Source organism: Aythya ferina (assembly GCF_964211825.1).
Source record: "Aythya ferina genome assembly, chromosome: 18".
NCBI lineage: Eukaryota > Metazoa > Chordata > Aves > Anseriformes > Anatidae > Aythya > Aythya ferina.
Genome location: NC_140317.1, coordinates 10,167,083 through 10,184,486, shown reverse-complemented (window position 1 = coordinate 10,184,486; position 17,404 = coordinate 10,167,083). Strand labels below are relative to the sequence as shown.

The 17,404-nt window shown below is 34.8% G+C and overlaps 1 protein-coding gene across 2 annotated transcripts in view; it reads right to left on the bottom strand.

Moving 5' to 3' along the window:
* The window catches only part of CEP112 (centrosomal protein 112), a 161,707-nt gene that overhangs the window by 108,690 nt on the left and 35,613 nt on the right, over positions 1-17,404 (bottom strand). For both annotated transcript variants that reach the window (XM_084492549.1, XM_084492550.1), the window contains exons 13-17: positions 15,671-15,825; positions 15,211-15,340; positions 14,706-14,798; positions 13,756-13,815; positions 10,975-11,054 (exon numbers count right to left, since the gene is read on the bottom strand). In XM_084492549.1, coding sequence (XP_084348675.1) covers positions 10,975-11,054; positions 13,756-13,815; positions 14,706-14,798; positions 15,211-15,340; positions 15,671-15,825 — 518 coding nt within the window. The remainder of the gene's footprint in view (positions 1-10,974; positions 11,055-13,755; positions 13,816-14,705; positions 14,799-15,210; positions 15,341-15,670; positions 15,826-17,404) is intronic.

The window sequence follows — 17,404 nt, the reverse complement described above, 5'->3', positions numbered from 1 at the left end:
AAACCATCTCAGTGAAAGTTTACTATGAAGTCCGAAATTGCAATTTCAGAAAGCAGCACTCTGAAGTGTACTGATAAATGGAAAATACAAACATCTTAAATACTTCTTCATGCTTAATCATAAATATTTTCCTTGCTTCGTAAAATGTCTTCCAAGAGGTAACAACTAAAACACAGTCAGACGCTACAGCATTGCGAGTCAGGTTAATGAAACACAGGACAATCCAGTGATTTACATGGGGTTAAATAAATTCAAGATGTGCCAGCAAACATAGTATGAGCCAGCAATATTACTCACGGGGCTCTTGAGGCCAAAAGGTTCTCACCAGTCCCTACACAACAGGGAGAGCTGACCAACACCAAACAAGAGCAGGACATATACCTCATTCACACCGTCTTCAACAAATGAAAAATATTTTAGACTGCATGTTAAGCATACACGTGTACAGAAGGCACATCCCCATGAGCTACACATGGACAAGCTCTGTAGACAGTTTCACATCCCATTAGCAAATCTGCACGCAAACACCGTGGGCATAGCTTAGAGGCGTCTCGGTGATAGGAAAAATTGCTAGATCATGAGAAACTTGGTGTTTATTTTAAATAATACCATATTTCATATGGTATTATCATATTTAATTTTCATATTTAATATTCTGGCAGCAGTGAAAACCTGCTTGTGTCTGAACAGACCTTTGTTTTTTGAGTTTAGCAGAGCACAAAAGGCGACCATGCAACTTCATTGATAAGGATGCATTTTACCACTGAATAAGCTTCCAAAACTCAGTGGCATGTATAGCAAACAATAGGAAACACCGATTATTAAAATGGTGAAATTCAGTTTAGAAGCTACAGTGCTTTCCAGAAAATAGCGAGCACATTGCTCTGTAAATTGCATCATGCCTGCTATGGCAGTGTGCTGAGGTTAGATTCAGATGACAAGAGGAACAGTCTTCATCTCTTGCACAAAACTATCACAGGTTGGTGTGACCCCGCGTTCATGCCTTCAGATAGAAACGAATGGTACTTCACTGTTTCCCATTACTTTGGATTAAAATGATTGGGAATTAGATAGGAAACATCTAATTTGTGATCAAAACTAATAATTAAAAAAAAAAAAAAAAGAAATAAAATTTGAGGGCTTTCTTTTTACACTAACCTGTGTTCAAACAAAGTCAGTTATCGTTTGTATAGTCCATTTAGATTATAAAATCTATGTAAACACGTTCCTAAAGATGATGACAACTCCCTGGACAACATAAAACACAACATACTAAGAGCTAAAAGGAACCTTCATCAAAACATACACAACCTTCCCATGCAAAAGAAAAATTTGGGACATCCATCTTCGTATCTTTACAAACAGAGGAGTACCATCCAGAATCTGGACACGTTTCCAGACACATCATATAGAATTGAACTCTGGATCCTGCTGCCTGACCTCGGAGAGCCTTGCATGGAGGCGTCCTCTTACCAGCCTCCCCATTGATGCAGCAGTTTATCGATTGACAGCCAAATGCAAGATTCATGACACTACTACACAGCTGGTGGGATAACCATTAAGAAGAACACTCTGGACAACAGCCCCTCTAATTTTGTTTTTAGAACAAAGGCTGTTTCAACTACATAAACACCACACTAAGGCCTGAAGTACCGTGTACTTGGATAAAGCAAGGGTTGCTGGTTTAGTTTACTGCTACAGAAAAATGCTTCAGTAGCAGTAACAACCCTCTGAAATGCACCGTTTTACTTCTCATCCTCCGCTATTTGTAACAGGCAGTGATAATTAACTAACAGTTTTCTGTGTAAATTATAGATAGGGCCTAAGAAGTTAACTACAGCTAAGGTGGATGCATCTTACTACGGAGGCAGTGATTACCAGCAAACAATGAGGAATAACAATGCTCTCCTACAGCAAGAGCGCCCAAACATATGGAATATGTGCATAACACTTCTTTTTGGTGTGGAGAGGAAGAAAGACAGTGTGAAGTCATTCAAGCGGAATGATAACTAAACCAAAGCCAGATCAAAGGAATGAAGAAGAAAGACTGAAATGTGAAGCTGAAATATTTATTGCCTTCAAAACATCATCCCTATCCTGTCCCTGGGCACTTTAATATTTCGAAGTTGTTAGAAAGCATTCTAACTTGTTTCATCATTTCAAAGAAATAAAACCAAAAATATAAAGTAGAGAACAATTTTATCTTTTACTCCCTGATTTCCAGTATAAGATGAGCTTGTCTTTATGAGAAAAAGCATGAATCCACTTATAAATTGTTTACAGTTTGCATAATTTGAGATGTTAACATCAAAAAGCTGGTCTGCATTCCTTCAAGTAAGCTGTAACAATGAGTGATATTTACAATGCAATTATTATTTTAAACTATATACTTATGTTTTAAATAAATCATGAGATAACATTAACAAACTGAACCACTACTTAAAGCTGTTAATGAATTTAGAGTAAATACTCCATGTGTCTAGTATCACACTTCAGTAAAATAAGAAGAATAATGCATTACATTCAAAATTAATGGCTCTCAAGTTAACCAGACATTGGTTAAACACGCTAATAATAATTATAACTATTTCTCATTATAATAATGACAGGGTGCTGTTGTGCTAGGTGCTATGCAAACAGAATAAAACAGCAACTGCAAAATGATGAATGAGATGTGGGTTAAAAGCCTGGGTAAGTGCTGTAAATGTGGTTGGAAAGGAGACTGTTATAACTTAGCTAAACATTGAAGATATTGTCTACAAGATTTAGATACATCACATACAAAAGGCACAGAGGCTCAGTTATCCAGAAAGGAGGATTAGGACAGATTAATTGTTGTGGCTTTTACATGCTGAGATGACAGCAAAACCTCAGCCACGAGAACATGGAGGGGAGAATCAGAGAGACAGGTGTAGATAACTGCCTAGATTAAAGGAGACAAGGCTGTAATTAAAAGGCGGACCAGAAAGTCAGCAGCACATATAGTAAATAGATTCATGAGATCACCCACAGAAGAGGTGCAGAGAAGGAAAAGATAGGAATCAGAAAAAAGTGCTGTGCCACAGAAAGCTGGAGGGTGAATAAATACACCATCCAAAGGACAAACTATGGAAGAGATCACTGAGAAGAGCCCCAGACAAGAAGAATCATTTAACACTTGCAAAGAACAGCCCAAGATGTTATGAGTGACAGCGGCAACAGTGGTTGGCAAGTCAAAGACAATGAGGATTAAATAAGAGTAGTAAGACTGTCTCCAATTTTTCCCAATATGGAATTCAAAGTGAAATATCAAACTAATTACTTCAGTTTAAAGCATGCCAAGTTTATTATTTCAAAGAGGTCTGAATTGATAAAAACAACCTGGGTCAAAAAGCCTTTTTTAATAAAGTTTCCCCACTGATCTTGCTTCTCTTCTATCCTTAGACAATCAAATCACGGCTACACCACCAAGTACTGGTTCTGAATGAGCAAATGTCCAAGAAGTAAGCACATCACTCATGCACCTGTACAAGAAAGTGCAAGGATCCAGTATTCGTTCAGTCATTTTGTATGTCTAAGGCATCTATTTTTAGGGCTAAAATAATTGTACTATTATATTTTAGGATTCAGAATAATATCCGTGCTGTAAAGGACTCAGTAGTAACTCAGTACCGAGGAATGACGAGCACCTATTCGCCTCATCAGTTGATTCTTCATGTCCACTAGTGTGGTGGACATTTTTTCACATTTTTTCAATAAATGCACCTGCAGAAATATTAACTTTCATTCCTCAGTGAAGGTTGCTTGTGCTGTTGATAAACCTGGAGGAAAGTCGCACAAAGTATGCAAAAAATAACCTCAAGATTACCAAGTGCCATTCAAGTCTAGCAATTGATTATCAAACAACAACTAAAAAAGGAAGAAAGATATTTTGTATGATTTTGGTAGATAGTTTTTAACTGACCCTAAGGAGGTGACAGCTTGAAACATTTTATGCTCATTAAAAATCAGTAATTGAATTTAATGATCTAGATCATTAATGATCTAGAAAATAAGATTTTCTTTGGCCAACAGAAGGCTCTTCATTCCATCAAAGTTTTTGGCACTGCAGTCTTGAAATATTCTGCCCTGAATTTAAAAGATGGGCTAATGTTAAAGGGAAGCTTTTTGGAACAAGGGAATGATTCTGACATTTGTGTTAAGTATTTATATATTCGCTTAGTGAGGTCAAACTCTATAGCCCTTAACTACATTAATTATTCCAACAGCAGTTTATATCAGTTAACCGAAGTGTTATAGCACTACACACTGAAGCTGTTCACTTAAAAAGACAATAATTTTCATTTCACACATCTATATTGAAGCATTTTCATTGTTAATATCATCAAAAAGATGTCATACAATATCTCTATAATCATCTGAAGGGCCATAACAGTATATACTGGATATAGACAAAAATTAAAAATCAGTCACTTTTCTTTTTGTACAACTAGTTGTCTTTAAATACATATTTCATTATTGCCAGTAGGTCTCCAGAGAAACTGGTGAAAGAAAATGAAAGGTTGTAAATAGTTAATAGAACACTTTAGCTTTGCTTTTAAGTGAGACTATTAAATAAAGCTACCACATTTTTTTGTCCTCTGTTCATACTTTACATTGTGTCCCCTAGAGTGAGGGTTATGTCAGCATGTTCACTAGAGCTAAAGGAATGTTTACAATATGCTGGAAACTTTGACTGTTTTTGCTCTAAAAGGTTTCAGATGCTCAAACAGAGCACCAAGTGGAGAACAGCTGGCTGTTTTTCCACTGATTCTTAGAGGGGGGAAAAAAAAAAAACACATACACAGAAAACCACCACAACCCTGTCTTAAAGAGTAAGATTATAACCAAACTGTTCAGCCACTTAACGTTACCATTGCTTTTAAATCACAAGGTTAGCCTTTTTCACCATATTGCAATTGTTGTAACAAGACAACATGAAATATTTTTCCTAAAAGAGAATGATGAACAATGAGCACGAGTATAAACTCTTAATGTTCTTTATTGCAACATTTGGAATTAAAGACAATGGCTTCTCATATTTCTTTAATTATTTCCTGCTTTAAATAGTAATAGCTTTTCCATTCCTACACAAATTCCTCCACAAACAAATACTTCATTTTCAAGGAAAAATGGAATTAACTACAGGAAAACAGCTACACTTGGGCAATTATCCTAAAAATATTAACAACAACAAGCAATTACTCAGAATCTGGATTGAACTTAGAGCAGCAAAAAAGAAAAAACCAAAACACAATGAAACCTTGTGGTTAAAGTTATCACTCCATTTATTTATCACTGTATTGATGATTATCATGCAGTTGTACTTTTTTTGTATGCAATGGCATTTTTCACATCCTCCCCTACAGGAAATCCATACAATATACTCCATACAATAGTATTTTGAAGAGGAACCCTTTTAAAAATAAAGTTCTCATAGGGTTTGGTATCATTAAATTCTCAAGATCCTCCATAAATCACAGCTGATTTCAAGTACTAGTTCAAATTTCAAATTTAACCTTTTAGAAGTGTTGTGAACCAACATAATATTAAATGCAAAGTTATGCAACTGTAGCCTGCAAAAATAAAAGAATTTATATTCGCTGCTATTTATTCTATCTACTTCTGCCATCTATCTTCGGGATTTCACTTATCCTTGCCTTCACCCATTTCCTTTTTCGTTAGTGTAGAAGCGTTATGTATACCATCTACTTGTCTCAGATTTACATACCCTCATTTCTTCTACTTTGTCCCTGTTATAACAACTCAGGAAAGTACTATAAAGACCAAGGGGATTTTGCAATAGATTAGTATTCTAAGGGACTAAAAGACCCTTACATAAAAACTGGTGCTAAAATTTAATATATTTTTTGGTATTACAAACAAAGCAAAGAGAGCCTTTTAGGCCAAACAACATCTGGGCCTTCTCTTCACGTATGAAAGCGAGCTACACGATGAAAAATGAGTCATTGCACAGCCATAGCTGCAGGAAAAAGTAGGAGAGGGATTCAACATTAGTTTTTCTGTGTAGATGTGCACAACTCTAAATGGGAAAGAAAGGTAAATTGCTTTTATTTCTGTAATGTATTGAATTTTTACTGCCACAAACCATCTTCATACCATGCTTTCAGGTGAAAAGTCTTTGAAACATTTTGGTCAGCCATCTAAAACAAAATCGCAAAATACCTTGAAAGCTGTACATGCATGCTTAAACATCCTATTCTAAAAATAAAAATCTGCTGATAGGTAAGAGCTGCTCTGTTGGTTTCTAGAGAGTTTATCCTCTCTTTCTTCCCCAGGAGAGTTTTAAACAAGTTCAGATGAAAAGGAGTAGAGAAGCACTGGAGAAAAGAGGTGTTGCTAGTTTCTTATGTAAACAAACAATTTTATTGAGTGACTTTCAATAAGCCAGCTGCTAAACATTTGCTCTGTATCATCACCACTTGCAAAGTGCTGAGACTTGGCTCCTTAAGCAGGTTTTTTTAAAAAATGAGAAAGATTATGAAAAAGAATGCTATGAAGCGTTTAACTGTGAATAGTGTGGACGTATTCCTTGACAATTCAATTTTCAATTGCAACATCTGCACCTCTAGAGGTAACGTTTCATTTCTCCTAACGTCACTTTATAAAACTTGTTTCCTTCAATTATACTTCAGAATAGATGAGTAAGAACTCAGGAAAGCTATATTTCAGTAGCATAATGAAAATATTAATTTACGTATGAGAGACGCAAACCAAGAAGCACTAAATTAGATCCTATAATTATTTCCAGTACGTGAGAATCATCACAACGTTATCCTGAGAAACCAGCAGCAGGAAGGTCTGCATTTTCATGCAGGTGACAGATGTGAGGACTTAATCTCTTATATATGTTTATAATTTATTCTAAAAAGTCCCATTTTGAGACAGACAGACTTAATACAACCCACAGAGTCATAGAGGTATTATGGACTCCAGAATGGGGGAACTGAAGATATTAACACTGAGGCATCTAAACAAATGCTGTATTCACACAACTCACATTAAGAAAAAAAATTTAAAAAAAAAAAGCCATTTGTTAGGTTTTTAGGAAAAGGTCCTCCACCTGCAATACTACTGTTGGGAACATTACTCAAGTGCAGATCAGCTAAGTGCTCCAGAGATGATCACTGAAATAGAAAGAGTAAAAATGGTCAAAGAGACAGGGTGACAGCCTTTAACATATATGTCCTAGCCTCATTTTGAGATCACTTCAAGGCTGTGCCTATTTCCATTTTCCTAAATTGCCATAGGTCTCTGAGCTTCAACATTTGAATTCTTTAGTTAAACGGGAAATTGAAATTATGAAGTAATCAGATATTTTAATATCAGCAGAGGGAAAACAAATATTTTTAATAAATTGGTGTCCAGATTTCACAGACAAGACACTATAGATCATTTTAAAATCTACCCTGGGTAAATGTTGTGTGTCAGCAAAATCTTTTCTTTCTCTTCCGTGTAATTTCTTTAGCAAAAAGTGAATATAGATTCTGTTGTATTCAACTCAATATGGAGTGTGAGAAATTGTAATATAACTATACCTCTTTAATTCTTATTCCTCTACTTAAAATAAAAGATAAGAACCACAGAGATTTAGCCTATTTGTACCCCACTCTCATGTCATATTTTATGCAACCAAACTAAAGGGATTAGTGGAACAACCTTTCCCACTGAGTAATTACACAGAAGCTTTCTACGTTGTTGTTATAAATATACAGTTTAGGTGCTTTTCTCGAAAAAGTAAGAAAATCCTTGGAGCACTTCTTAGAGTCACTTTTGCTACGAGGCAATGCCTGTGATGTGCATTGCTAAACTAAATATAAAATTTCTATCTAAAAGTCACCACCAATAATCATGAGTATTAGAGCAATTCTTTTGCAAAAGATTTGTTTTTGACAAAGATTTCTGCCATGAACGTCACAAAAAAATAACACCTTCCATAAACTGTGTAAACTCCTTCAGTATTAAAACTCTGGCAGCCTTATTTTTTCAAAGTGAATGATACCTGTAGAAATACGGATTTTACTCTTTCACAAAACGCCTCAAATCACTTTCATTGTGCATCCATTTGGATGTGCATGAAACTGCAAAATAACTCTTTGCTGTCACACCACTGAAAAAATAAAAGTAATAATAATAAAATCACTAAAATGCTTACCACTTCCCTTTCTTTGTTTGCAGCTGACTAGCTACTCAAGATATAATCCTGTGGCCATTTCAGAATCAAAGTGCATTCAGATCAAAGTAGTTCATGAGGTATCACTGATGTACCTACTGGATTCTGAGTTGCAATTCCACAAGGCATCATTTCTATTGAAGACAGTGAACTATATTTTCACCCACCTCAAGGAAGACAAGGCTGTTTTCTAAAGATTTACTGTGTCTGCTTTAGCCTGTAATTACTTAATTAGATTCTGCAAATAGTCTAAGAAATTCAGGAAAACAAAGCATTTTCACATAAAACATTAGATATTTGAAATCATTTTAATAGCAAGAGATTTTTAAATCAACTAATTTTGCAGCAATGTAAAGAAACCTTAAAGAACACAACCATTTTTCTGATAAAATTATTACTGCTTACTATATTACTTACACACACATTATATATAAATGCATACATACAATATCTTTACGTTGTTCAAATATAGAATCACAGAATGGTTTGGACTGGAAGGGCCCATAAATATCATCTCATTCCAACCCCCTGCCATGGGCAGGGACACCATCCAAAGGTCAGATTGCCCCAGGTCCCATCCAACCTGAACGCTTCTAGGGATGGGGCATATGCTGGCACTAAACTAAAGGTTTGTTTTCTGGAAAGTCAGCCTTGCAGGATTAGCAAGTTCTTCTGTACCAGACTCACAGTGAGTCTCTTCGTAACATTCACATGCACTGATATTACTGATAAAGTAGCGAATCTTCTACAACATATAATAAGCCATTTGCATCTCCAATTAGCATGTTCTGTAGCCTTTATTTGAAGAGAAAATGAAAGGAGATGACCAGACCATCAGGAATATTACTACTTCTCATGCCAAAAATACCTTCTTGTCAACTAGTTTTAGTGATTTGGTTTCAACAGGAAAGCAGCCTCTGCATAGCCTTCACAGGAACTAACAAAGCAGAGGTTTTCTACCAGAGTCGAAATCTGAAAGAACTGGTTAGAAGAATATCTGTTGGGCTTATACTATGGCACTATACCAGCCAGTAAAATGTTTTTAATCTCTAGGAGCCCAGATCAGCCCTGATGATTCTTCCAACATCTGACTCCATCCAGACAAAAACAAAGCTCATTTTAATTTCTATTCCATTAAAAAAAAATATAATTACTTAATAGCATTACTAATTCCATTAGTAACCTTAAAATTAACCCTAAATCACTTCTGGAAGACAACCAAGATGACAGTAATACAGATTCACTACTGAAGAGTAAACTATCTCCAAAATTAAAATGCTTACCCAAAGGCTGACCCATCCTCAGGTTCAGGCCAAGAACTCATTAATAAAAGCAAAAGGTTAGGACTGGCCTCCGCCAACATGCTCTGAACTTGGTGAGCCCTGAAATATCACCAGAAAACTGGGTTCTTGAAACTTCAGCCTTTCACATCCTTACTGTAACCCAAACATTAAACCTAAGCTAATTACAGTTAAGGAATATCTGAAATACATTACGACCTCCTCAGGTATCTACAGAGCTTCTCAACACAGTGCTGTTAACTAAAAATTAGGTTCAGAATCTCCAACCCACTAACCCACTTAACTTGCCTGAAGGGAAGCACTACCATGTTTACTCTGCAACAGGAGTACCCACACAGGGAATAAGTTTTGAGCAGCCAGTGGCCTGAAAATTCAGACTTATTGTATTAAACATACACATACTTAACTTCAAAATGACACGTTATTTGTAAGCCATGGAAGATAATTAATGCAACTACGTTATCAATGAGTCTGATGTTTCAATATTAAAGACATGTTTAGTTAATAAACAATAAAATCTCTCAACTTATAAAAAGACAAATAGCGTGAAGAATTTGAAAATTAAGTGCTGAAGTTTTTATTAATGTCTGTAGGGACTTAAAATAGCCTTTGTTGATAAGTACTTATGAGATTATAGAAATAAAGGAAAACAAACTGCAGCCCAGTGACCTGTATTGAATAAAAGTATCTTCACAATGCCTCTATCAGCTTACATAGAGATATAATATTTAACTATGTAGTTTTCACACACAAATTGTTTTGTCTCAGAATAACCTGTTTTTCTTAGAAATAATTTCCATAACTTTTAATGCAAACTGGATAAGCATATGGAAATATTTTACTTAATCAAAAAAGGAAGAACAAGGAATAACAAGAGAATCTTGTCATGTGTGCATCTGCTGTATGTAGACCACGCCTCTGCTCAGAAAATATCAAACTTTTTCTATCCTGATTAGTTCTGTGATGTACAATGGTCAGCAAAAAAGCTGTTCAGTACAAGTTCAGTCCTGAAAAGTGTCTTCTGTTTGCAGTAGACCATCTCTCTGAATCCTGGCTACATTTGTAAAACAACAACTGACACCAAAATGTGAGGTATCAAAGAATAGAAAAAACATATTAAAGTTGTGATTCAAATATCCATAAATTACATTTACTAAACCAAGTTCAAATATAATTTCCAAGATTAAAATCAATATTGAAGTTTTTCTTAACAGACTTGCCTCTCTCGTGGCTTCTCCTAAATCATAAATACATGCCTTAAGTACTGAACAGGAGATTGCACAGAATACAACAAAAGAGACCACTACATCAGAGCCTAATGCAATAAACACATTTTCAAATGTATTCCTTCCAAAATAGTCCAAAACAATCTTTGGTTTGGATTCTTTGCCTATTATGTCTATCTAATAAATGTGACTAAAAATTTACAAGTGTTTCAACAATTATTCCATATTCACTTACTTCAAAGTCTCTTGCAGCTTGTGAATTTTTTTTTGAGCATCCCCCCTTTCTTTATCAAGATCATTCCGGATACCATGAATCTACCATTTGAAGGAAAAAATATAATATTTTAGGCAAAGCAAAGCCTGATAAAATGTTATTTTAAATTTTAAACTTTATTTTACATATTTCTTTTGTACTGATATACATGTAGATAACTGTCAATATATTTCTAAAATTACATAAAGTGACTAGTATTAACAGAGAGGTATGAGAGTTATTTTGTGTGATCCTGAACGTTTGTACAAAAACTATAACCAGATAGAGCACAAGGTTCAGACCTCCGATGAAAAAGCAAATCTCATTTTGCTACTGTAAACAGCTCTATGTATGTGTTTACTATGTGGAAACCTGAAGTGTTAGCCTGTTTCAAAAAGCCTAGGTATTGGCAGGCTGTGCATCAGAGAGTAAAGAATGTTTTACCAATCCTGACAAAGTTATATATATATATGTAACAGCTGGCTCAAGGATAGTTCTCAGTAATAATCTGTCACCCTTCTTATGCTGAGCTGAATGTTTGCAAAACAAGCAGTGGATTATTTATAAAAAGCAGGTGTTTCCTTTGCTTGTAAAACCATTTAGCCTAACTGGTTCCTGATTCAGCAGATAAGCACATTTAATCAAACAGTGACATTTAGGGTTACTACCTATTATTTGTTTGATGTTTAAATATCCTAGCAGGCAATAGCCACTGTAGACCAATAAAGATTATTAGATAATGTGTAGGTACTTAAGTGAACAGATTGCATCATGGACTTCATGATTCCCCTACTTGAAGGCAAGCTTGGTTTTAGTATTTTATGGGCCAATCTATATAATTTTATGGATTTGTATCAACAGACTGTTCATGTGTATTTCTTCCCCTCATCCTTTCTTGATTTTTTTTTTTAAATTTCCAAAGCATACTGTTGCATCAGAATTTCTGAGTATGCAAACTGATATAAAATTATTTATTAAAAAGAGCGTCTTTCTTGTTTACAGATGCACAGTATCCCAACTACAGTAAGCTTTATCTTATCTATAATATAAATCAAATAATGTAGTTCTGCAAGAATGGCAACACCTATTTTTAACCTGAACTTGAAATGACATCTTGAAATATCAGAGAAATTAAAGTTTGCAACCTGTCAACACTGTAAGAAAATGATTCCAACTAGATGTGTTGCTACTATCAAATGGCTACTATAAGAAACATGAACATATATGTTAACTTTATCTTGCACCAAGCTTAACAGTGCAGATGCGAGCCATTCAGGGGCATTTGGAGTTGGTACCTTTGAACATCATCAGACACATCTGATCTGTATGGATCTGATCTGGAAGGAAGTGATTTATTGCAATAAACCAACATCCACTGTACTTCAGTAGCCAGAAGTTATCCAAATCATGCTAAAATACTTCTATTTCGATCAGAAATATTATTTCAATCCTAGGCCTTTCTTGAGGCCAACATTCATAAAAACCATGACTTGGTCTAAAAAGACAAACGAAGGCTAGGATTACAGCAAAACATATCTTGGAACAAAAAATAATTTAATTCAAGTCAGCAGGAGGCACTAACTCAAACCAAAAATCTCACTACAGTTCATGTAGCAAATGCTGTTACTAAGCGACAGGTTGCTATGATCACAATTCATTATTTTATGTTACATATTTGCCACATTTTGAAATGATGGTTGAATAACACATCCTTTCCAGTAAACAGTCGTCTAACACACTCTTTTACTAAACACTGCATGAGTTGAATACATAACGTCACTAAAAATGAAGTTTAACTTGAAACGTATCGATGTTTAAAGTCTGAAAGAGTAGATAGCATTCGCAAAGTGCTTAGGATGAAGTGTTTTTGAGAACTACACTTTCTAATTTAAGTTTCTCATGGAAAAACAATGCATATTGACAATATATAGAAGCCACATTCAAACCACGTAGCCATACAGAATAAAGATACGTTGGGAAAAAAGTACAGAAGAACATGTGAAGAGTGACAACAGGTCAGGCAAAGTTCAACTTAGTTCATTGTTTTTTCCTCTAACAGCAGTTAGCATCAGATACCAACAAAAGAAGACCTTACAAATAGGACAGGCATACAGCAGTACTTTGGTAATGCTCTCCCAGCCTGCATAACTTGAGGTGATATATCAGCAATTAAATGGCTGCACTTAAATCTTCCTCCAATTTGTCTAATTATTTTTCTAACTCATGAAATGCTTGGACTGCACAGTACCCTATATAAAAGACCTCCACAAATTCTGTAGCGATTGATTGAAAAAGTTCGTTTTGAAACTGCCACCTGCTAATTTTGGTTAAGGCTTCCTGCTTCTCACACTGAGAAACAACAAACAAGCAACCCATCTCCAGAATCTGTCACTACCAGTTCTTCGTTTAAACAATAGCTAAGGCGGCCTCAAAATAATGAAAGAAATACAGTGCACTGAAATACAGAGCACAGAAAGCACTGCACCCTCTTAGCTGGAGTGAATTCCTCTCAGAGGGAGTTAAAGAGAATGCATTCCCAATTCAAAACACTGGTGCTGTACTTGTGTGAAATATTTTACACCTTTACCCCCATTTGAGATAAGATTATTTTTCAGACTGGGTTTTCATTTTTTGCATGTCCTTGTTCTACAAAAAAAAAAATAAAATATGTTGGGGGATGACTTTGGAGTTTAAACCTTTACCTGTTGCATACAGCAGCCTTAAAAATGTGCATAAGACAGTATATTTTCCTGAAAATATTACCTGCTTTTCATATACACGCTCCAAGTGAAGTTTGTCCTGTTGAAGTTTGTAGTCTTGATCCTGCAAATGAAGAGGTATTTCTGAATAGACAAATCACATCTTTTATTTTAAAGCAGTCATTATCAGTCACATCCATATTTGTACTTTATAACATCATCACTAAATACTTTCAAATTGACATTTAGCTGTTATTTTCAATTATGGAAAACACACCGCTTTATTTAGTGCTTCATTAGCTTATAAAGGGCATCTAAAAAGATGTAAAGTTACAGGACTTTGTTCCTTGTTCATAAATCCAAGATGTGAGCAACACTCTTAGGTTTTACTCAGAGAAAAATCTTTGACAAAAAAAATCCAACCAACAGCAAAAAATACCCCACAAAACCATCTCTAAAGTCATGGTTCGAGCTTCGGAAGAGAAAAACCAACTTGCTTTCCTGAGTTATTAAAATGCTATTCTGTACTACATCAACTCTGAAATGAAAGACATCAGAGGAAAAGTAGATGCCAAAACATGAACAGGCTTGATATGTTATACAGACGTGGAACTCATTATCCTGAGATAATGAAAATTGAACTGAATTGTTAAAAAGCAGAAAAAAAATTGAATCTTAAAAACGTATGCTGATTAGAAAAATGTATTTGTAATTTTGATGTTTCTCTTTAATACAGGTTTATAGTGTTAAATCACATTAAAACATATGAATTAAGACAAATAGTCAAAAAGTTCCTGTAAAAATTCTGCTCTTACCCATAAAATGATCCAGTCTACTACTACTTTTTAATCAACCTTAAAGCATAAGGTGACACACCCTATATATTTCTAGGAATAATATACAATATGCATCCTCATGTATTTAAGTGTATTTTACTATGGCTATCTAAAATTTCAGATCTCTGAGAGAAGTACAAAGAACTGGTCATTCCTGAGTGAAAAGCTCAGGGCTCACCCTCAGCTGTTGCTGTCTTTGATGTTCTGAATCTTGTAACTGTTGTTTTAATACACACACACCATGCTGCAACTCTTCAATCATATCAGATGCCTGTGAAGATTTAACAGAAAGCATCTTTGTGTTATTAGCTCTATAAGATGCACGTTTTGCCTTTTTATATTCACTTCTCAAAGGTGACTAAAAATTGGAAAATCATTAACGTAGGAAAAAAATGAGTTTGTAACTCCAAATACTTTACATCAGCCCCTATAAAAGTACCACCTGTATATGCACATAGACACCCACCCATCAAAATTACTAGTTAGCTTTAGATACTTTTTTCAGTCAAATTTGGGAATGAAAAATTATGTTAGTTTTTTCGCATTTTTATTTTTAAACTTATGCACATGAATAACTTATGCAACTGAACATTTTCTGGGATTTATTCATATGCATTATATTTATATTGAGGAGACCACTTCTAAAATAAACATTTTAATTCCTGTTATAGATGGAAGCATACCTTAGCTGCTGAGAGAGCATGCTCCTGTTTTATAAAATTTATATCAACATCATATTTACTTTGTAGTTGCTGAATGTTCTCCTCATATTCCTGTACAATACGGTCCTTGTCTTTCTGAAGTGAGCTGTGCCTGTAAGTAGTAAGCAAACAAAATATGGAAATTGCTTTCATATTTTGGCATTTTACCTGCTCACCTTCTATTTTACAGAGTTTACAAATCTGACCATATCACATGTTCGTTGTAACAGAATTAAATACTTATAAATAATGGAAAGACAATTTACTTATAATGGTCATTTGAGTCAGTTCCAAAATGAGTTTTGCATCAATTAATACATTTTTATGAAAATTCTCTAAAGCAAATTACCATTTACTGAGTTCTTGAGTGAAAACAATTAATGTTTGAAGAACATGGAATTTCCAAAAGCAATGTTAAAAACAGTAACCTCTATTTAATTACCTTGCTTTCACTTCCTGAAGTTCAGAGCATACCACCTGGTAACGTTGTTCTGCTTCAGTCTTTTCTTGAGATAATCTTTGACGCTGCAAATTACTATTTTCAGCCTCAACAGTCAACTGCTGCACACGAGCCTCGAGACTTTTGACTGTCTGGTTCTAAAGAAATAAATCATTGTTAACAAACACCACAATAAATTAGTGTATACCCCTGTTGTTATCCAGTAGTCTAGAGCAGCAAGGTTCTTTGGTGGTCCAGAAACACAAGAGTTACAATGGCAAAGCTGTCAATCATGACAGTAAGGTATATAAAAAAAAAATATATTAGATTTTACTGATTGTTAGAGTGAGGTGCAGCTACAGAAGTCTGCCAGGAAACATAGTAGGCTGCACAGCATCCAGTTAAATCTGTAGGTTTCTCATGCCAAAATATTCTATCAAGTACTTTTACCATCATCGTACATATTTTTGTCTGTAAACATATCAAATTTCTAAACTAAAATGCAGAGCAATGCAGTTAGGTTGTTAAATTATAGATTTTAAACAACTGTTTTAAGTGTACACTTTGGGAAAACCACATCCAAGGATGTAAACCATAAGATACAGCAATATATGGTATGGACACAGAATACAAGAGAATGATTATAATACTAATGCTACATTAACAGTGAAAATGCTGTTTAGTTGTGTTTCAAATCAACTATCAAATATTAACTAAAAAAAAATCACCAATCTCATAAGGTATGTACATCATCTCCATTTTATTACTGGAAAAGGGGAGGCACACTGGAAAGGAAAGCATGTGCAGGAATATAGCAAATACATATCAGGACTGAGACCACATTCCTCAAGGCTCTGCTGATACACATTTCCCTAATCCACTTCTCCATATCATATTTTTAGTTACAGTGATTTTCTTCCAATATCTTATAAATATTCCCCCCCCAAAACAAAACAAAACAAAACAAAAAAACTATTTTATTCCTAATATAAACAATCTTGAAAATGAGCAGAAATAGGAGAGGCAGGTAGCACGAGACTACTGTTTCCCACTCTTCCCTAAATTTATGTTAATATGCACGGAAATGACTGAAGTATTCCTCAGGAGGTTACAGTCAAAAAATAAGACACAGCTGTCCTTCCAGGATGTACATATCATTGTTATTTTTATATTAACAAAGGTCTGAATATGAGGGAAGTGGAAAAGTATTCTCACCGTCTGTCAAGTAAAAGAAAAACCTCAAACATCTGTCCTGTCAAGTGAATGCCCCAACTGCCATATAATTTTAAATGAGCCCATAAAGCAAGAACCTCATACAGTTGGAATGGTTACCTGAACTTTGGCCAGTCACTTAAGCTATTTTATGAACATAACACAGCAAATTTTTCCATCAAAGTCAGCTGCATAGCATGTTTTGTTGTTGTTGTTGTTTTGTTTCTAAACAGTCACGTACGTATCATTTTGCCAAATATCATGGTTCCTCCCTGCGATCCCACCCCTCAGGAATAGTTCAATGCCCAAAATCCTGCTTATGAGTTCTATAGTATTAAATTGTTCAGCCAATTTCACTTGCTAACAGCAATGGCATTCTTGACAATGTGAAACTCTGAACAAGAAAACTCTGAAATACAGAAAAAACACAACACAACCAAGAAAGAAAGAGAAAGAAAAAAAAGAAAACTAATTTCCAGTGACAGTCTAGTCTTTCATCTTAAGCCCTGCCTTGAACTGAACCTT